General features: G+C 43.6%; 1 protein-coding gene across 11 annotated transcripts in view; it reads right to left on the bottom strand.

Moving 5' to 3' along the window:
* Positions 1–22,000, bottom strand: part of cblb (Cbl proto-oncogene B, E3 ubiquitin protein ligase) — a 135,297-nt gene that overhangs the window by 84,066 nt on the left and 29,231 nt on the right. For 10 of the 11 annotated variants that reach the window (XM_055017236.1, XM_055017234.1, XM_055017233.1 and 7 more), the window contains one exon: positions 18,167–18,313. The exons of the other annotated variant lie outside the window; for it this stretch is intronic. In XM_055017236.1, the coding sequence (XP_054873211.1) occupies positions 18,167–18,313 (147 nt within the window). The remainder of the gene's footprint in view (positions 1–18,166; positions 18,314–22,000) is intronic. 11 annotated transcript variants of the gene reach the window in all.

Consider the following 22,000-nt stretch of genomic DNA (forward strand, 5'->3'; position numbering starts at 1 on the left):
ATATTCTTCCTGCTGCAACCAGGTTTCAGTCAAAAAGAACAAATCAGTCTGGTTATCAGTTATCAAATCATTTACTAACAGATTTAGACGAGAGAGATCTAATATTTTACAGACCACATTTAATCGTCCTGTTTCTTCACTCAGTTGCAATAGTGGTATTAATTTTTATTAGATTTTTATGGTTATTATGTCTTTTGTTTATTTTTGAAATGTTTAATTTATTGAATTTTGGTGGTCAGGGGACAGACAGTCTCAGTAAAGCTAACTGAATTACTGGAGGGTGACAGCTGAGAGGAAACTGCAGAGAGGTGTGGAAGACTACAACTCTGCATCCTGGTCTGAACTCTGGGTTGTCATGCTTTAGGAGTCCTAATAAAATCAGCCATATTTCTGGAAATGAGAGCTGCACCAGCCAAAGTGGGATGGATGCCGTCTCTCCTAATCAGACCAGGTTTTCCCCAGAAAGAGCTCCAATTGTCTATGAAACCAACGTCGTTTGCAGTACACCACGTAGACACCCAGCGGCGAAACGACATACGGCTAAACATATCATCGCTGGTCAGATCAGGCAGGGGTCCAGAGAAAACTACGGAGTCTGACATGGTTTTGGCAAGGTTGCACACCGATGCCACATTAATTATGGTGACCTCCGATTGACGTAACCGGGTGTCATTACTGCCGACATGAATAACAATCTTACTGTATTTACGATTATCTTTAGCCAGCAGTTTAAAATTTGCTTCTATGTCGCCCGCTCTGGCCCCCGGGAGGCATTTTGCTATGGTCGCTGGTGTCGCTAGCTTCACGTTTCTGACTATGGAGCTGCCAATGATCAGAGTTGGTTTCTCAGCGGGTGTGTCATTGAGTGGGGAAAAACGATTAGAAACGTGAAGCGGTTTGTGGTGTGCCAGGACAGCAGGCTTGAGCTTAGGACTACATTTCCTATGAACTGTCACCCAGCTACCCTGACTTCCCGGCTGTTCGGGAGCTGCTAGGGGCCGGCTAGCAGAAGCTACACTAGCTTAAAATATTTGGCTGCAAGACTAAATATGCATCAATCTCATACAATGTTGACACCTCTTTTGTGGAGTTAAACAATGAGAACAAATGCAGACAAAAAAAAAGAAAGAAGCTACACTAGCAGCTATGCTATTGCGGTCCGCACCAGGGGGCCTGGCTAACAGCTAGCGGGGTGTTTTCCACGGTGCGGAGCTGCGCTTCCAATTCAGAGAGCCTTGCCTCCAAAGCTACAAAGAGACTGCATTTATTACAGGTATCATTATCACTAAAGGAGGCAGAGGAGTAACTAAACATGTGACACACTGAGCAGGAAAGAGAAGGAGAGGAAGAGGGAGAACCCATGCTAACTGCTAAGTCCTAGCCTAGCGGATAGAGATAACAGATTAACTTAGAATTAAGTACTGAGAAGGTGCTTGAAGAAAACAAGTGTATGTTACGATTCAAATATTACTGCTACACACAGAGATTTAATGAATATCAAATTAGATGCAGTGGATAAGCTACAATAGTCACAGAACACAACACAGCGCTACAACAGGAAGTGACGCAATACGCTCACCGTAACGTCAGACATCAGCAAGTCTGTTGGTGTGAAAGCTGCTGAAAGTGGCCGTGAAGACACACTAATGATGCAAGTGCTGCTTATGTTGACCCTTTATAATAATGGCAAAATGAACGGGCAGTGGCACATCCCCTCACCAAGCCAAAGTGAAAAAGAAATGCGATTCTTTTAAGATGGAATGGCTGTTGGAGTTAGGGTTGCCACCTGTCCCTTAAAATACAGAATCGTCCTTTATTTGACAATTAATTGTTACGTCCATATTGAATCAATACAGGGTGCAAATTGATCCGTATTTTCACAAACGTCCCACACACATCTGTCACACGCTCAAGAAAACTGTATAATGAACAAAATAAAACACAGAAAATATTAAGGGCAGCCAATTTTATCTTCGTAGGACCCGAGGACCCGATGCGAGGTCTAGCGGATAGACTTCTCTGTGTGTCCGGTCCTGCCTGGTCCTACCCGGTCCTGTCTCTGGTTGCCTGGGTACAGATGCTGCTACTCCTGCGTGTTTCAAAATGTCTACACCTGAAACTCCACCACGTCTAAAGAAGCAAAACCATTTGCAAATGTACAGATGTGAGTGGGAAGACTCGAACCCCTGGCCTGACAGCGATAGTGGCAATAGGTACAGGGCAAACTGTGTTTTCTGTTGCTCATTGACTGGCTGAAGTTAGGCAGCATCAACATGTAAGAAACAGGAGAACAGACAGGACCCAACCAGCAGGTCACAGTTTTTCAACACCCCAACCATCTCCTGAAGTCGATATGGTAAAGGACATCTTGATGAGATCAGCTAGATTTCCTACAGTATATGGTTGTGAATTTACCAGAGGATGCTTATAATCATGCTGATGTGGCCATAGACACTGCAGTATTTTAGTGACTCAATAAATGCCTAAGTTTTTTTTTAATGCTTTTTTTTCATAAACATTTATTTAATAGCTTATATGTAATCAATAAATGGACTGTGCCTATCTAAAGAAAAACTCACTCAGAAGTATGTTAACAGTACTAAATAAATCAATAAATACATGCACGCACACATAAATAAGTTAATATACACTGCTCAAAAAAATTAAAGGAACACTTTTTAATCTAAGTATTGCATCAAGTCAGTCAAACATGTGGGATACTGCTCTGGTCAAGTAAGTAACAGAGGTGGTTTTTAGTCAGTTTCAGCTGCTTTGGTGTTCATGAAATTAACAACAGGTGCACTAGAGGGGTAACAATGAGACAACCCCCAAAACAGGAATGAGTTTACAGGTGAAGGCCACTGACATTTTTTTCCCTCCTAATGTTTTATGACTGTTTTTCACTAGTTTTGCATTTTGCTAGGGTCAGTGTCACTTCTGGTAGCATGAGGCGATGCCTGGACCCTACAGTGGTTGCACAGGCAGTCCAACTCCTCCAGGATGGCACATCAATGCATGCCATTGCAAGAAGGTTTTCTGTGTCTCCCAGCACAGTCTCAAGAGCATGGAGGAGATTCCAGGAGACAGGCAGTTAGTCTAGGAGAGCTCGACAGGAACGTAGAAGGTCCTCAATCCATCAGCAGAACAGGTATCTGCTCCTTTGTGCAAGGAGGAACAGGATGAGCTCTGCAATAGCTCTAGAAAATGACCTCCAGCAGACCACTGGTGTGAGTGTCTCTGACCAAACAATCAGAAAGAGATGTAACGAGGGTGGTCTGAGGACCTGAAGTCCTCTAGTGGGCCCTGTGCTCACTTACGGGCACCGTGGAGCTCAGTTGGCGTGTGCCATAGAACACAGGAACTGGTAGGTCCATCACTGGTGCTCTGTGCTTTTCACAGATGAGAGCAGGTTCACCCTGAGCACATGTGACAGACATGAAAGGGTCTGGAGAAGCCATGGAGAAAGTTATGCTGCCTGTAACATTGTTCAGCATGACCGATTTGGTGATGAGTCAGTGATGGTCTGGGGAGGCATGTCCATGGAGGAACGCACAGACCTCTACAGGCTGGACAATGGCACTCTGACTGCCATTAGGTGTCGGGATGAAATCCTTGGACCCATTGTCAGACCCTACGCTGGTGCAGTGGTCCTGGATTCCTGCTGGTGCACGACAACGCCTGGTCTTATGTGGTAAGAAAATTCATGCAGTCCCTGGAGGATGAAGGAACTGATACCATTAACTGGCCCCCACACTCGCCTGACCTGAATCCAATAAAACATCTTTGGAACATTGTTTTGGTCCATCTGACACCACCAGGTTGCTCCTCAGACTGTCCAGGAGCTCAGTGATGCCCTGGTCCAGTTCTGGGAGAAGATACCTCAGGACACCATCCGTCGTCTCATTCCCCCGACATCGTCAGGCATGCATACAAGCACATGAAGGCCATACAAACTACTGAGTACCATTTTGAGTTGCTGCCAAGGAATTTCAGCAAGATGGACTAGCCTGCCACATCAGTTCTTCACTTTGAGTTTTGGGGTGTCTTGAATTTAGCCCTCCTGTGGGTTGATAATTTTCATTTTCATCAAACAATGTGGCATCTTTTCATTCCTAACTGTCCATATCAATGTAAATATCCAGTTAGTTTTTTCCTCGTATTGAAATATGATGTGTTTTCAAAGTGTTCCTTTAATTTTTTTGAGCAGTGTATTAACTGTGTTCAGGTAACATTTAGATTTATATGAAAAAAAAATGTCTGTAGAGAATTTCTTTGTACAGTATTCTGCATTCAGTTCATGTTTTTTGCAGAATACGCAAAACACTGGCTGGTCATTACATTTTATTAGTATGGTTTCACTGTTTAAAATGATGCCACTTCTTTTCAGACAGAACCTGTGATCATAAAACAATACATTTTTTTAGTTATGTGGTAATAAAGCACTTAAAGCTTTAAGTATGGCTAAATGCTTTTTTCAAAATTAAATATACCACTCCTTGTGTGGTAGTGGCCCTAAGTTTGGTAAAGTTGGAGAGATATTGAAAGATTCAGACTTCCAGCATCAACAACTCGTTAGATATAGGTTGTCAAAACATAAATAATGTCTCTTTCCCATCGTTGTAAGGCAGACAATGTGCTACAAGCCCAGTTTTATCAAAAGTAGCTGTCTTTCAAGCTGCATAAATAACATTGGTGTCTATGGAGTGCACAGGGACCGTCTGCAAACTGCAAAACCGCTGCAATAGCAAAGAGAGACGCAAGTATTCAATAACTTCACTCTTATACATTGTAGTGTCATCAAAAACACTGCAACCTTCAACTGGCTCCTGTTGACAAAGTGTTTTAAAAGAAATGTAAATGCTGTAATTTGATTATTTTAACAAACCATGTAACTTGGAAGGATGCGATGCTGGCGTGACCACAGTGCACACGTCTGATGTTGCTCACAGTGGTCCAAGGGACCGCTCAGGGAGTTTGTGTTTGCTCAGACTCATGAAAAATTAGAGGGAACATTGGCCACGCCCCCTTTGACTGATGCAGATGATTTAGATAATTTGTTTTCATTATGACCTGTTTTATAGACTGTCCAAATTCGACGTCTCTTGGAGTTGTCTTCTGTACGTAGTTAACCACTGAATACGACCAAAATCATCAAAAATCGGACAATTAATCCAAGATTGTGGACTTCCTGTTGGGTTTAGCTGTAGGGCACAATACACTTTTTTTTCCCACCCTGATGTGCTACACATGCCTACCAAATATTGTGGATGTAGGTGAAACGCGCTCTTTGTTAAAAATACTGCAGTCGGCGCAATGGCACATGCAGTGTCGAGATGCATACAGTGTCCTTCCTTTTGCCAATTGTGATGTGTGTAGCAATTTTGGTGAATTTTTGACCATTCCTAATGTGTCAAAAATATTTACTGTTTTATGGCGAGGGATCAAATTTCCAGGGGCTGCCATGGCCACGCCCTTCAGCTCCTGAGGAACCTTTAGATAGCTTTTGATCATGACGTCGCGTTGTTTAACCTCCTGAGAACCAAGGGAAAAAAGTGTCTTACAGTTTCTCTTTTTGTGTGATGTCCTATCCATTTGGGCCTAAAAAAACACTTTACAATTTTCATTTTTTTAAAAATATTTTTTATTTTAATTTCACAGCATGTCCATTGTAGAGGACAGCAGGACGATATCTGCCTGAAAAAATGTACTGTGAAAAGTACTGGATTGGACTCCAGTATTCACGAATTTTAGGGTTATCTTGATAGCCAGGAAGCACAGGTAGCACAGGTGTGAATCTATTATGATGGATGATCAAGAAAAAACACACAAAAAAATTCAAGTTAATAAAAAGAGGAACACTGAAATTTTTTCACATCAATTTCAATTAATGCAGTAATTTCAGTGTCATGGATGTGATATGACTCCCTATTGACTAGCTTTAGAAGCAAATTTTTACGTAACTTGCATATTTTTAACAGCATTTACATAGTACAAATACTACAATAATATAACATGACGATAAAATGTAATAAATTAGCCTGAAACTAAATAAAACATACAAGCTAGTCCTGGCCCATAGATCACGATGACTTTGTTGCTCCCTCTCTGGCTCTAACTCTGTCTCATCAGATTCTCCTGCATCTTCTTCTTTTTCTTCATCATCATCTGTCACAGGCTGATACTCATCTTCTGCATCCTTTTCCTCATCTGAAAGCTCCAAATCTGAATCTCCCTCTACTATCTGGTATAGAATCCTCTCTGCTTCACTTCTTTCTCCTACAACAATATGCAGTCATTGATTACATTAAAATAGTCCTGGTGTCCACCACAGTTGACATTCATTAAAGGCCTGTTATTTCAAAACATAAATAATGAAACTGTTTTCAGATGTAAAAATATTGTTCTTAACATGTTTATGAACAAGAATATATATAGTTATCATGGTAAAAATAGCAATAGATAATGAATATTTGACTTACCTCTCCTCTTTCCATAAAATGTGGTTGCTCGTATAGCAGCCATCTTGATACAGGAAAAAAGTAAAGTTCCCAGCATGCAAACCCATCACGTGACACATCACTGGAAAGCCCAGGATGTCCCCTACAGAATACAATAGGGCTTGGAAGGGTAACTCCAAATACTTAAGAAATATACAGGTGAACAAAATGTCCATTATAAAGGACATAAATGAATAGGCCGGGTCTATATACTGGACAAATTTGAGGTGTCTAGGAGTTAACCCCAAGGAGAACTTCGCTCTCGAAAATGAAACAAATCTCCAAAATTTGTTCAATTAATTCAATATGGCGGACTTCCTGTTGGGTTTAGGGCATGGCTCCAAGAGGCTTTTTTGTGTTTCCTGGTGTCCTCTATATGCTTCCCAAATTTTGTGGACGTAGGTGAAACATGGTGCGGGGGCTGATTGTTAAGCATACTGCAAGGGGGCACTATAGCACATGCAGTGCCAAAATGCATACAATGTCCTTCCATGAGCTAATGGTGATGTGTGAATGGATTTTCACATATGGACGTGATCAAGGTAGGATTCTGATCATACATATAAAGTTTCAGGAAGATTGGAGCATGTTCAGGGCATTTACACAGCACCTGTTTCATGGCGAAACATCAAAATTCAGTCAGCTGTCATGGCCACGCCCTTGGAGTTCTGTGTACAATTTTCACAAATATTCAGCCTGATGGCATGTTGTATATATTGCCCCAATTTCAGGTGTTTTGGAGCTATCCCCTGAGAGAAATCAATTGTTGAAAATGATCAAAAACACCAAAAATCTGACATTGAATTCAAAATGGCAGACTTCCTGTTGGGTTTAGAATATGGCTCCCGGAGACTTTTTTGTTTGCACTGGCATGCTACATACGCATGTCAAATTTCGTACTCGTAGGTTAAACTTTGTGCGGGGGTTATTTTTTAAAATGCTGCAGGGCACATGCTGTGAATGCATTTTGCCATATGGATGCGATCAAGACAGGAATATGATTAATCAATTGAAGTCTGAGGACTGATTCTGATTGGAGCATGCAGAGGATAGTTACACAGCAGTTGATGTTTCATGGCGAAGCATCACAATTCTGGACACTGCCATGGCCACACTTTCACTTTGGAGGAACCTTTTGATAACCTTTGATCAAGACATTGTGGTGTATATACTGGTCAAATTTGAAGTCTCTAGAAGTTAACCCCTAGGAGGAGTTCATTCTCAAAAATTAAAAAAAATGGAAAAATTTGTCCAATTAATTCAAAATGGCAGACTTCCTGTTGGGTTTAGGGTATGGCTCAAAGAGGCTTTTGTGTGCATCCTGATGTTCCTATGTATGCCTCCCAAATTTTGTGGGTGTAGGTGAAACGTGCTGCGGGGGCTGTTTGTTAAAATTACTGCAGGGGGCGCTATAGCGCATGCAGTGCTGAGATGCATACAGTGTTCTTCCTTGGGTCGACAGTGATGTGTATGGTAATTTTGGTGAGCTGCTGAGCATTCCCGACCTGTCAAAACGTACTTTCTTTGTCACGAACACAACGCGTTGCCATGACAACATTATTGTATCAAAAGTCAAAATCTTCACACTGTGCCATTGTCAATGGGTGAAGACTCAGCTGACCAATTTCCAGAATGATATGATAAAGTTTGAAGCAATGGTGTGTGCAAATGTAATTTCTAAACTTCTTGTTACCAATAGGTGGTGCTATCACTGTTTCCAAATTTTTGAGTGTGGATGTCTTCAGACTGGGCCTGGTATTCAGCACATGAAGTTTGGGGCATCCTTGCTGGCCAGCGAATCCAAGCATGTCCACCAGGTGGTGCAGCGACCAAGAGTGTATATTGGCCTATGGACGTGATCAGGATTGGACTCTGATCACACATGTAAAGTTTGAGGCAGATCAGAACATGCAGAGGATAGTTACACAGCAGTTGATGTTTAATGGCGAAGCATCAAAATTCTGGAGGCTGCCATGGCCACGTCCTTAGACTGAAAATGAAAATTTTGATAACTTTTGATCACAAGTACCTGTTGTACATACTAGTAAAATTTGAGGGCTCTTGGAGTTACCCCCAATGAGGAGTTCTTCCTCGAAAATGATAAAAATCACCAAAATTGTCACAATTAATCCAAGATGGTGGACTTTACCTTTTTTGTGCGCCCTGATGTGCTCTATATGCCTCCCAAATTTGGTGGATGTAGGTTAAACACACTTCAGGGGCTGTTTGTTAAAAATGCTGTAGGGGGCGCTACAGCACGTTGCTGTGCCAAGATGCATACAGTGTCCTTCCATTCACCAATGGTGATGTGTGTGGTAATTTTGGTGAGTGTTGGAGTATTCCTAACCTGTCAAAAAATACTTTGTCTGTCATGGCAATATTTGGTTGCCACGACAACAGCGTTCCATGAAACGTCAAAGCCTTCACAGTGTGGCATTGTCAAGAGGTGAAGACTTGGCTTACTGTTACCAACAGGTGGCACTACGATTTTTTCAGAATTTATGAGTGTGCATGTTTTCAGACTGGACTTGGTGTCCAGCATGTGAAGTTTGGGCCAGATTGAATAATGTCCAGCTGAGATATAAATAATTCAGTTTTCATGGTGAAACATCAAAGTTCACCGCGCCGCCACAGACATGACCTTTGACGACAAGTCACCATTTTCTCTGGGAATCATCATCAACATGTTCAGGCTTATGTCACCATATTTGAGGTGAATATGATCAACCTGCTAAGAATAAAACATCAAAGTGTAAAAAAATGGCTCTTTCCTGATACCACAAGGTGGCGCTGTGACTGTGAATGTATATAACAACATGGATGTCATCAGGACATGTCACTGATCAAACGTGAAATTTCAGGCAGATTGGAGCATGTACAGGAGAGTTAGACAGCACTTCCTGTTTCATGGCAAAGATCAATATTTTTAGGCAACACCATGGCCACTCCCTTTAACTTAATATAAAACCTTTGAAAACTTTTCATCAGGAAGCACTGTTGCATATGCTGGCCAAATTTGAGGTTTCTTGGACTTACCCCCTAGGACAGGGATGGGCAATTAATTTTCATACAGGGCCACATGAGAAACTTTGACGGTTGTTAAGGGCCGGACCAGTACACTTAAAAGCTCTGTTCAATATATATCTCAATAAAAACAGTAAATGAAACAATACAATGATATAATGAAAATGCAGAACACAGAACATAGCTATTTAATGAAAGATTTAGTTTTTTCATTCAAACTATGACTGCTGCCTATTGAGTTGTAGATATTTACTATCATAAAGACATACTTAAAATGTGAAACTGATTTTCCAAGTGCTTTAATTACTTTTCAGCAGTCACTGTTTTTACAAGCAAAGTAAGTAAGCCATCACTCAGAATTTATTCTACAACAATATGACCATCAGCTGGCAGAGATTTGAAACTTGCCTTATCATGTCAGTTTTTGTTCATCATGAACGCTATGAGGTGTTGTCAGTTTTTCTAAATTTACATTAAGATGACTGTGAAGCATAAAGAAAGACAACAGCTCCCCACTACACTTACAGCAATGTTCAATATATCACAATAAAAACAGTAAATTACACAACACAATGATGTACAATGCCCAAGTCGTGAATCTCTGCTCTCAGATCCCAAACTCGTTTAAGCACCTTGTCCAGGCTGAGCCATCTGACAGCTGTCTGGTAACCAAGGTCACCATGTTCACTGTCATCTCCTCCAAAAAGACAACAAACTGTCTGTAATTCAACGGTCTTACCCTGATGAAGTTAACTACTTTAGCTACGTGATAGTATGTGTTTTTCTGGGATACGTGCTTTCCATATATTTTCTTTAGCTCAAGAATGTTAAACAGAATGAAACCATATGTTGAAACGTTTACTTTAGCTATCATCCATCACAGGTTGACCTGTGGGTTAACCTAAAGGGACTAGGGACCTCCTAGCTCCCTCTTTCTCTCTTTCTTCTTCTCACGCGATGTATCCTAATGTATGCCAGATGTTGAAACCTATAAAGATCTAGTCATTGTAACTCTCTTCATTCATTCACCGCATGATGCTTGAATCACGAGCTTGTCCGTATTAAATGTACTCTTAATTTGATCTACCTGTGTCATCTCTTCATTGATGAACATCCACCTTCAGATCAACATCATTTCACTACGACATCAGTCACGTGGTTGATTTTTAGCACTGACTTACACAGCACCTCCTGGTGTATAATACAATGCAAAAATATCAGTTTCTGTTCTGGGTTTATTTCAGTCATTTTATCTTGCATCCGTTTCAAAAGTCCAACATTTTTCCCTGTCAAATTTGGACAGCCATCAGTTGTAACACCAACCAAATTCTCCCATTTTAGTCCCAGCTTGTTCAGGCATGTATTTACCTCAGTGAACCGTCGTGGTTCCTTTCATTGGCTACACAGCTACCAGCTCCTCCGTCATCTCAAAGTTTTTTTGTTAATCCACGTACAAAGATAAGTAACTGGGCTGTGTCACGGACATCACAGCTCTTGTCCAGAGCCAAGGAGAAAACGTCAAAATCGTCCACTTTGTTGTGCAGCTGAAGCTCCAGATTCTCGGCGCTGCTCTCCACCCGCCTCGTTACGGTTCGCCTCCTAAGGGGCACATTAGCGAACGCTCCTTTCTTCTCCGGGCATATAAGCGCTGCACACTCCACCAGACATTCTTTTACAAACTCTCCATCAGAGAATGGCTTACTGTTTTTGGCGATTTTGTAGGATATTAGAAAACTCGTCTTGACTCCTGCATCCCTTGATGTGAGCTTTGGTAAAACTGCTTTAGCAGTTTAGCTAGCAAACCTTCAGATATCCTCCCCGCTCTGCATCAAATGTTTGGACTTCTCCGCATGTTTGGTCTCGTAATGTCGATTCAGATTATAATCCTTGAGCACCGCGATCTGTTTGCCACAAACTAGGCCACAACTTTACCTCTGATTTCAGTGAAGAAATACTTGGAAGTCCATGTCTTGTTAAAAACTCTGCATTCGGAATCAATCTTTCTTTCTTTGCCGTTAGCTGACATCTTCCCGGGTTGAAGCTGACCAACAAACCAATCAGCGCATAAACCTTATGCTAAGTACGGAAAGCACGCGCAAAAAATGTTAACTTAGCAGACCTTTCAAAATAAAAGCAGCGCGGGCGTATTGCTTGCATGTAATTGTGATGATATATATTTGCATTGACTTTTAATATTTTCCAGTGACCTCATACGGGCCAGTCAGGGTCGTCCGGCAGGCCGGATGTGGCCCGCGGGCCATAGGATGCCCAGGTCTGCCCTAGGAGGAGTTCATCACAAAATTTTTACAGCTAATTCAAGATGGCTGACTTGCTGTTGGGTTTACAGTATGGCCGTGATTGACTTTTTCATGTGTCCTGATGTGCTGCATATGCACACCAAATATTGTAGCTGTAGATGAAATCTCTTGCGAGATGGCTTAGTAAGAACAATTTTCAATTTTGTAGGGAGCGCTATGGAACCATTTTGACACACACATGCACAAGTCCCATAAAATATCAAATTTTTCGTAGGTCCTGATGTGAAGTTTCATGCATTTTCGAGTACGTTAAGGCCACCAAAAATGCATTTTCCCCAGCAGAAGGAAAAATAATAATAATAATAATTAAAGCTGTAAGCAGCGTTGAACGGGTCCTCGCATCCTTGCTGGTCGCCGAATCCAAGCATGTTGTCAGGTGGCGCTGCGACCAAGAGTGTATTTTGGCCAGTGGATGTGATGAGTGTTGGACTCTGATCACACATGTAAAGTTTCAGGTAGATTGGAGCATGTACCAACTAATTATGTAGCACTTGTTGTCCATCCACTAGGTGGAGCTATGACTGTGACTGTATATTGTTCTATGGATGTCAACAGGACCACTTGATGTTTCATGGCAAAGCATCAAAATTCTGGAGGTTGCCATGGCCACGCCCTCAAGACTTATAATGAAAATTTTGATAACTTTTGATCATGAATACCTGTTGTATATACTGGTCAAATTTGAGGTCTCCTGGAGTTAACCCCTAGGAGGAGTTCGCTCTGAAAAATGACAAAAATCCCCAAAATTCTCACAATTAATCCAAGAAGGCGGACTTCCTGTTGAGTTTAGGGTATGACTCCAAGAGGCTTTTGTGTGCGTCCTGACGTGTTCAAAATGCCTCCCAAATTTGCTGGATGTAGGTTAAACACACTGCGGGGGCTGTTTGATAATAATGCTGTAGAGGGCGCTATAGCACATGCTGCACCAATATACATACTTTACATACAGTGTTCTTCCTTGGGTCAACTGTGATGTCTGTGGTAATTTTGGTGAGGTTATGAGAATTCCCAACCTGTCAAAAGCTGCTTTGTTTGTCATGACAACAATGCATTGCCACGGCAACAGGATTGTATCAAAAGTGAAAATCTTCACACTGTAGCATTGTCAACAGGTGAAGAGTCAGCTGACAAATTTCCAGAATGACATGACAAAGTTTGAAGCAATGGTGCATGCAAATGTAATTTCTAAACTTCTTGTTACCAACAGGTGGTGCTATGACTATTTCTAAATTTATGAGTCTGGATGTGTTCAGACTGGGCCTGGTGTCTAGCACATGAAGTCTGCGGCAGATAGGATCAGGATTAGCTGAGATATAAACACTTCAGTAGTCATGATGACACATCAAAATTCACCATGCCGCCCCAGACACGCCTGTTGATGACAAGTCACCATTTTCTCTGTGAATCATCATCAATGTGTTTAGGCTTATGTCACCACATTTCAGGTGAATATGAGCAACAAGCTAAGAATAGTACATCAAAATGAAAAAAAGACATTTTCTGTTGCCAGCAGATGGCGCTATGACTGCCAATTTTTTCATCATATGGATGTGATCAGGGCAGGACTCTGATCATACATCTAAAGTTTCAGGCAGATTAGAGGATTTTCAGGGCATTTACACAGCACCTGATGTTTCATGGCGAAGGACCAAAATTCCAGAGGCCGCCACGACCACGCCATTTGACTTCTGAGGAACCTTTTGATAACTTTTGCTCACTAAGGCCTCCTGAATGTACTGGTCGAATTTGAAGTGAATTGGAGTTTCCTTCTATGACGAGTTCGCTCTAGAAAAAAATCAAAAATGGGCAAAATCTGACATTCAACACCAAATAGGTCACTTCCTGTTGGGTTTGGAATATGTCTGTTGCTGACTTTTTTGTTCAGCCTGATGTTCTGCATGTATGTACCAAATTTGGTAGCTGTAGGTGAAATGTACTGTATGTGGGAAAGTTTAGTGGGCGCTATGGGGCCATTTTGCCATACACCCCCACAATTCCTATAAAATATAAAAATTTTTCGCCAGCTCTGGTGTGTGTGCAAAGTTTCATAAGTTTTCATGTATGTTTAGGCCCTCAAAAATGCATTTTTCCCGTCCAAAGAAAAAATAAAATAATTAATGCTGCAAGCAGCATTGAACGGGTCCACGCATCCTTGCTGGTCGGCAAATCCAAGCATGTCCACCAGGTGGCACTGCAACCGAGAGTGTATATCGGTCTATGGAATTCATCAGGGCTGGACTCTGATCACACATGTAAAGTTTCAGGCAGATTGGCACATGTACAGGCTAGTTATGGAGCTTTTCCTGTCCATTAACCAGGTGGCACTGCGACCGAGAGTGTATTTGGGCCTTTGGATGTGATCAGGATTGAACTCTGATCACACATGTAAAGTTTCAGGCAGATTGGAGCATGTACAGGCTAGTTATACAGCATTTCCTGTCCATCCAACAGGTGGCGCTATCACTCTGACTGTATATTGGTCTATTGATGTCTTCAAAGCTAGACTCTGATCACACATGTAAAGTCTGAGGCAGATTGGAGCATGCAAAGGATAGTTACACAGCAGTTGATGTTTCATGGCGAAGCATCAAAATTCTGGACACTGCCATGGCCACACCCTTTGACTTTGGAGGAACCTTTTGATAACTTTTGATCAAGATGTTGTGGTGTATATACTGGTCAAATTTGAAGTCTCTGGGAGTAACACCCTAGGAGAAGTTCGTTCTCAAAATTTAAAAAAATTGGCAAAATTTCTCAAATTAATTCAAAATGGCAGACTTCCTGTTGGGTTTAGGGCATGTCTCCAAGAGGCTTTTTTGTGCATCCTGATGTGTTCTATATGCCTCCCAAATTTTGTGGACGTAGGTGAAACATGCTGCGGGGGCCGTTTGTTAAAAATACTGCAGGGGGCGCTTTAGCACATGCAGTGCCAAGATGCATACAGTGTCATTCCTTTAGCTGGTGGTGATGTGTGTGCAAATTTTGGTGATGTTTTGATCATTCTTAAGCTGTCAAAGGCAAGTTGTTTGTCATATCAACTTTGCATTGCCACGGCAACAGCATTTTATGAAAGGTCAAAATCTTCACAATGTGGCATTGTCATGGTGTGAAGACTCAGTTAACCAATTTTCAGAATGATATGACAAAATTTAGGGCAATGGGATGGGCAAATATAATGCCATAACATCCTGTTATGAGTTGGTGGCGCTATTACTATTTCAAAATTTTTGAGTGCCGATGTCTTCAGGCTGGACCTGGTGTTCAGCACATGAAGTTTGGGGCAGAATCAATCTTGTACAGCTGAGATATGAGCACTTGAATTTTCATGGCAAAACATCAAAATTTGCCGCGCCGCCACATGTCAGGTCACCATTTTTTCTGTGATTCATCATCAGTGTGTTCAGGCTTATGTCACCAGGTTTGAGGTGAATCTGGCCAACGGGCTGACAACAGTCTATCAAAGTGTTAAAAATGTCAAATGTCCTGAGGTGGCGCTATGACTGTGAATGAATATTACTATATGCATGTCATCAGGGCAGGTTTCTGATCAAACATGTAAGGTTTGAGGCAGACTGGAGCATGTACAGGAGAGTTACACCAGTACTTCCTGTTTCATGGTGACGGATCAAAGTTTAGAGGATTGCCATGGCCACACCTTTTAGCTTTGGAGGAAGATTTTGATAATTTTTTTTTATCAGGAAGGTCTGTTGTATGTACTGACCAAATTTCAGGTCTCTAAGACTTACCCCCTAGGTGGAGTTCATCACAAAATTTTCAGTTAACGCAAGATAACAGACTTCCTGGTAGGTATGGAGCATGGCTGTCACTGATTTTTTGTGCATCCTGATGTGCTGCATATGCCTACCAAATTTTATAGTTGTAGATGAAACATCCCCACAGTTGGCCTAGTGACCACTTTTTTCAATTTTGTAGGGGGCGCTATGAAGCCATTTTGGCACACACAAGTGCAACTCCCATAAAATATAAAATTTTTTGCCAGTCCTGATGTGTGGGCAAAGTTTTCTAAGTTTTCTAGTACGTTAAGGCCACCAAAAATGCGTTTTCCCCATCCGTAGAAAAAAGTATAATGATAATAATAAACCTTAGGGTTTCAATAGGGTCCTCCACAGGTCGGTGCTCAGACCCCAATAATAATTAAAGCTGCAAGCAGTGTTGAACGGGTCCTCGCATCCTTGCTGGTCAGCGAATCCAAGCATGTCCACCAAGTGGCGCCGTGACCGAGAGTGTATGTCATCCTATGGATGTGATGAGGGCCAGAATCTGATAATATTTGTAAAGTTTCAGGCAGATTGGACCATGTACAGGCTGGAAATGAAGCATTTCCTGTGCGTCCACCAGGTGACACTATCACTGGGACTTTATAATGGTCTATGGAAGCCATCAGGGTTGGAGTCTGGTCACACACATAAAATTTCAGGCAGACTGGAGCCTGTACAGGCTAGTTATACAGCATTTCCTGTCCATCCAATAGGTGGCACTATCACTCTGACTGTATATTGGTCTATGGATGTCCTCAAAGCTGGACTCTGATCACACATGTAAAATTGGAGGCAGATTGGAGCATGTACAGGATAGTTACACAGCACTCGATGTTTCATGGCGAAGCATCAAAATTCTGGAGGCTGCCATGGCCACGCCCTCAAGACTTATAATGAAAATTTTGATAACTTTTGATCATGAATACCTGTTGTACATACTGGTCAAATTTGAGGTCTCCTGGAGTTAACCCCTAGGAGGAGTTCGCTCTGAAAAATGACAAAAATCCCCAAAATTCTCACAATTAATCCAAGAAGGCGGACTTCCTGTTGAGTTTAGGGTATGACTCCAAGAGGCTTTTGTGTGCGTCCTGACGTGTTCAAAATGCCTCCCAAATTTGCTGGATGTAGGTTAAACACACTGTGGGGGCTGTTTGATAATAATGCTGTAGAGGGCGCTATAGCACATGCTGCACCAATATACATACTATACATACAGTGTTCTTCCTTGGGTCAACTGTGATGTCTGTGGTAATTTTGGTGAGGTTATGAGCATTCTTAACCTGTCAAAAGCTGCTTTGTTTGTCATGATAACAATGCATTGCCATGGCAACAGGATTGTATCAAAAGTGAAAATCTTCACACTGTAGCATTGTCAACGGTTGAAGAGTCAGCTGACAAATTTCCAGAATGACATGACAAAGTTTGAAGCAATGGTGCACGCAAATGTAATTTCTAAACTTCTTTATACCAATAGGTGGCGCTATGACTATTTCTAAATTTATGAGTCTGGATGTGTTCAGACTGGGCCTGGTGTCTAGCACATGAAGTTTGGGGCAGATAGGATCAGGATTAGCTGAGATATAAACACTTCAGTAGTCATGATGACACATCAAAATTCACCATGCCGCCCCAGACACGCCTGTTGATAAGTCACCATTTTCTCTGTGAATCATCATCAACGTGTTTAGGCTTACGTCACCACATTTCAGGTGAATATGAGCAACAAGCTAAGAATAGTACATCAAAATGAAAAAAAATGTCATTTTCTGTTGCCAGCAGGTGGCGCTATGACTGTGAATGTATTTCATCATATGGATGTGATCAGGGCAGGACTCTGATCATATATCTAAAGTTTCAGGCAGATTAGAGGATTTTCAGGGCATTTACACAGCACCTGATGTTTCATGGCGAAGGATCAAAATTCCAGTGGCCGCCATGGACACGCTCTTTGACTTCTGAGGAACATTTTGATAACTTTTGCTCACTAAGGCCTGCTGCATGTACTGGCTGAATTTGAAGTGAATTGGAGTCATCCCTTAGGAGGAGTTGGCTCTAGAAAAAAATCAAAAATGGGCAAAATCTGACATTCAACGCAAAATAGCTCACTTCCTGTTGGGTTTAGAATATGGCTGTCACTGGCTTTTTTTGTTCAGCCTGATGTGCTGCATGTGTGTACCAAATTTGGTAGCTGTAGGTGAAACATGCTGCTTGTGGGAAAGTGTAGGGAGCGCTATGGAGCCATTTTGCCACACACCTCCATAATTCCTATAAAATATAAAAGTTTTTGTCAGTTCTGATGTGTGTGCAAATTTTCATGAGTTTTTGCGTATGTTTAGGCCCTCAAAAATGCAGTCGTTCCGGCAGAAAAAAAACTCTAGCATTCCAATAGGGTCTTCGCACCGTTTGGTGCTCGAACCCTATGATACTAATATTGACATTTTAGGTTTGTCTTATTTACCCAGATGCATTGTCATTGGCATTGCATAAAAGAAGTGCTGAATCAAAAATAAAGCTACAAAAAAGAAAGCCAAGATGAGGTGAAGCTTACTTTTCTCCAAAAAATCTTCTCCAAAAGTCAGCGGCATCAGCTTTGGTGATTCTAAAAGTATCCCCCAGGAACTGTCCACCAGGGAATATGGCTTTGATTTCAGCCAGCATGTGGCTGAAGATCAGCGACAACTTGGTCAAGTTTCTCCTGCAGAGAAGAAGCCAGAAAAGAGACGAAACAGTTGATGAACCATTATAGCCTCAAATGGTCAACAGACACAATATAGAAATTATTTGATCTTGAGGATTCTGGATATATTAGAAAATGTTTAGTGGAAATGGCCTGTGTAATCTGACATTCACTTACTTCAAAATACACCACTTTGTAGTGTAGAGATGTGATAACTTGACATTCACATAATCTAAGAGAAATCCTTCAAAATGGCCATGTTTACATGAGACCTTTAATTCCTCTTTAATTTGGAATTAAAGTTAATTCCGCTTTAAAATCTCCTTGTAAACACTTAATTCCGAATTAAAAAGTTAATTCCGAATAAACTTAATTCTGAATAAACTAAATGGTTTATTCTGATGTTAATTCCGAATAAACTAATTCCTGTGTACGTTCTATTCATGTATACAGTTAATTCCGCTTTAGTTAATTCCGGTCATTCTGCGCATGCTTGGCTCCTCACGTAGCGATGATGTAGCGACATACATGTTCTCCTTCTCAAGTGACACAACAGAAGTAGTACGCCATTGTCGAGTTGCTGTTTCAAAATAACATTAAAAAGCAAAGCGAAAAGCGTGCTTATTAGTTGTTCCTCCATGTTGTTGGGGAAAAGAAATGCCGCGGCAAACGGAGTTTCTTTTCTTCCGGTAAACAGGGATACATCACGTCCACTCCCTGTCCAATCAGAATCCTTTCCAACGCCCAAGCGTTAAAGCAGAATTAAGGAAGGGGAATAAACGTGCGGTCCATGTAAACCTTAATTCAGAATTAATATTTCCATGTAAACGTGAAGCACAAAACTTTGGAGTTTTGTGTTTCATCCATTTTCAGTCATAGTCTGGAGACGAGGTCCACTGTGATCAACAGAGCAGACACCAAGGCACCCCGCCAGATGGTCAGTCTCAGACCTTCCAGATCTGTAGCATTAAGTTTGTGTTATCAGGAGAAGGCCAGGGGAAGGCAGCCCTTCAGAAGATTCCACAACACACACCTCCAGACAACGAAGTTGCATATTGGGGCTAGCTTAGCCAAGTGGATGGCTCAAACCCCCAGCCACTATCAGACCTACAATGGACCAAATGACTGCCAGAAACACTGACTTCTGACCCTGCAGTAAAAGAGGGCTCCACTTCACCGACGATACCGCAAGGAACACTGAACTCACATTAGGACCAAGAAAGACAATTATTTTATCATCCTGGATTTCACCATTATTTGTATTTATTTATTTAAAAGAACTGGTGAACACTGACTTTAATACCCTCATTATGATCACCATTACACCATGATCCCACTTTAAATGTGTTGTTTTATATGTAAGTTCATGTGAACTAGAAATTTTATGGAAAAACACATTTGTCATCTACGTCTGATGACATATGTGCTTAGTCTTGTTGTGATTGTCTGTCTACCAGGAGTAAAAATATAAAAGTGATGCATCACAATACTGGATCAAGTAGAAACCATAAACTATTAAAAGCTATCTGAAAGTTTAACTCTGTGAGGGAACATCTGGACATCAGCCATCCCTGATGGACAATGTATCAGACCCCCTCCTGAGTTAATGTTATGCAGAAATCCACTTTAAAAGACCACACCTGAAAGCACCACTTTGACTCCTCCTTTCTAAGAGTCATCCTTCCCCTGAGTCATCTTTCCTAATAGCCCTACGTAAGTTGTCAAGACCTACTCGGAGAGTCCACTCTGTTCCGACCCGCATCCATAGGCCAATGGACCATTCATCAGCAGAAGCTCGGTGCCAGCATCACTACATGCACGCAAGTTGCAGTCACTGAAACTGGGTGGGTGTCTCCGGTGTCTCTCTCTTTGAGCCCTGTGTCTGCTGGGTCTGAGCGCTCTCCCAGGGCCTTGGGGGTGGCGGCGGCTGGTCTCTTCTGGGGCGCCCTGGCTGGCCCTGGGGTTTGAGGTGGATCGGCCCTTCCGTTGCTCCCCTGTCCCTTCCCACTCCGCTTCCCTCCTCCTCCCTCCTCTCCTGCCTGGCCGCTCGTCCTCACCCCTCTCCCTCCCCTGGGGCCCTCCACTGCCTAGGGGTCTGGCATGGGGGCCGGGTGGTCTCTCTGGGAGGTGGCTCTAGCTCATCTGGGAACAGACCTTGGTCCTTGCCTGTGTACTGCCACTGGAGTTCAGTTTCTGTTGGCTGGGGGCTTCTGTCTGGGCCTGGTGCTGTCCTGGGGTGTGGGGGATGGGTGAGGTCTCGGTGACGCTGCGGGGTGGGCGCCCTGTGTCCTGGACGTGCCAGCTCCAGGGTGGGCGTGGGGGCTCGTGGCCCTTGCTTCCTGGTGGTGTGGCCTGGTCCCCCCTCTGGGGCAGGGTGCTGCGTGCGGCTGGCCCATGGTGGGGCTATGGCGTCTGCCGGGGCGCTGCGACTTCCGGGGGTTGTGGTGCTGGCTGGGCCAGTTGGGTTCGTGTGGGCCCACCTCGGCCTCTTGCCTCCTGGCTCTGGGGGCCCTCTGCATCAGTGGTCTTACTACCTGTCTCAACCGCTGCTCTGTTCTCATGGGCTGGATCCACACCAGACTGCCTCTTACTGTGCACTTCACATACTTCACACCTCACTGTATATAGCAACTCTTAGGCACATATAGGGACACAACAGTTAGGGCCCCGAGAGCAGGTGGGGGCGAGAACGATGGGCTCTGTTGTGGGGCGGACGGCAGGGCTTTACGGCCCTGTCTCTTCCACATCACCCTCTTGCTTGCCTTCCCTGCTCTCCAATTTCTTTTTTTTTAATGCACCACACACACTCACACCTTGGGGATGGCTCGGGGAGTTGGGTCAGGGTAGGCTGCAGAGTAGCTATCCTCTGCGTTACTCTGGCCTGCCCCCTTGACGCCTTGCCCAGCCTCCCCACTTTTAATGCACCACATGACACTCAGGGTTACACTATCACGGCGCAGGGATAATGTCTCCCGTCAGGGATTGGGAGACATATTAATAGGGGATAATGGGGGGGGGGGGGTTCACTGGTATGGCCTTGCTGGTGGGACCCGGCCCCCTTATGGCTATGGGGCGGCAGGGGTGGACCATCATCCGTGTTGCTGTGGCTGGGGGGTCCCCGGGGCCTGGGGGTTGTGGCCTGGGGGGGCTCTCCTGCTTGCCCGACGGGTCCCGGCTGGTGTGGTGGCTCTTGGTGGGCTGCGGGGGCTGGATTGGCCATCCTGGTGGGTCCTGTGGCTGTGGCTGGTGGTATGTGGTGGCTCTGTCCTGGGGTTGGATTGTCGGGGCGTGTGCAGGGTGTGGGGACCTTGGGTGTGCTGTGCTCTCCTGGGGCCTGGTGCGGGGGGTATGCGGGGTGCCTCCCTGTCGGCGTCGCCGGGCCCCCACCACACTGTCCATTTTGGCCCTCTGGACTCGCATCGGGGCCCGGCTCCGATTTCCTCTGGCCGGCTCCCGGTGGCGGCCTGCTTTGTGCTGGGCTGGTGGCCATCCCTTCGGTGGGCCACTCGGCCCCTGTGTCTCGCTTCCTGGCTGCGTGGGGCTGTCGGCCCCCTTGGGGGTGGAGGAGTAGGCGGACGGGGTGGTGGGCTGGGGTGGGCGGGGTAGGGGTTTGGGTGGCGGGGGGGGTCCTCGCGCCCCGGGTCGCCTGGGTTGGTTTTGGTCCACTGGGGGTGTCGGTAGCTGCTCCCTCTTGTTCTCCGGGTC

Source organism: Amphiprion ocellaris, chromosome 14, assembly GCF_022539595.1.
Source record: "Amphiprion ocellaris isolate individual 3 ecotype Okinawa chromosome 14, ASM2253959v1, whole genome shotgun sequence".
Lineage (NCBI taxonomy): Eukaryota > Metazoa > Chordata > Actinopteri > Pomacentridae > Amphiprion > Amphiprion ocellaris.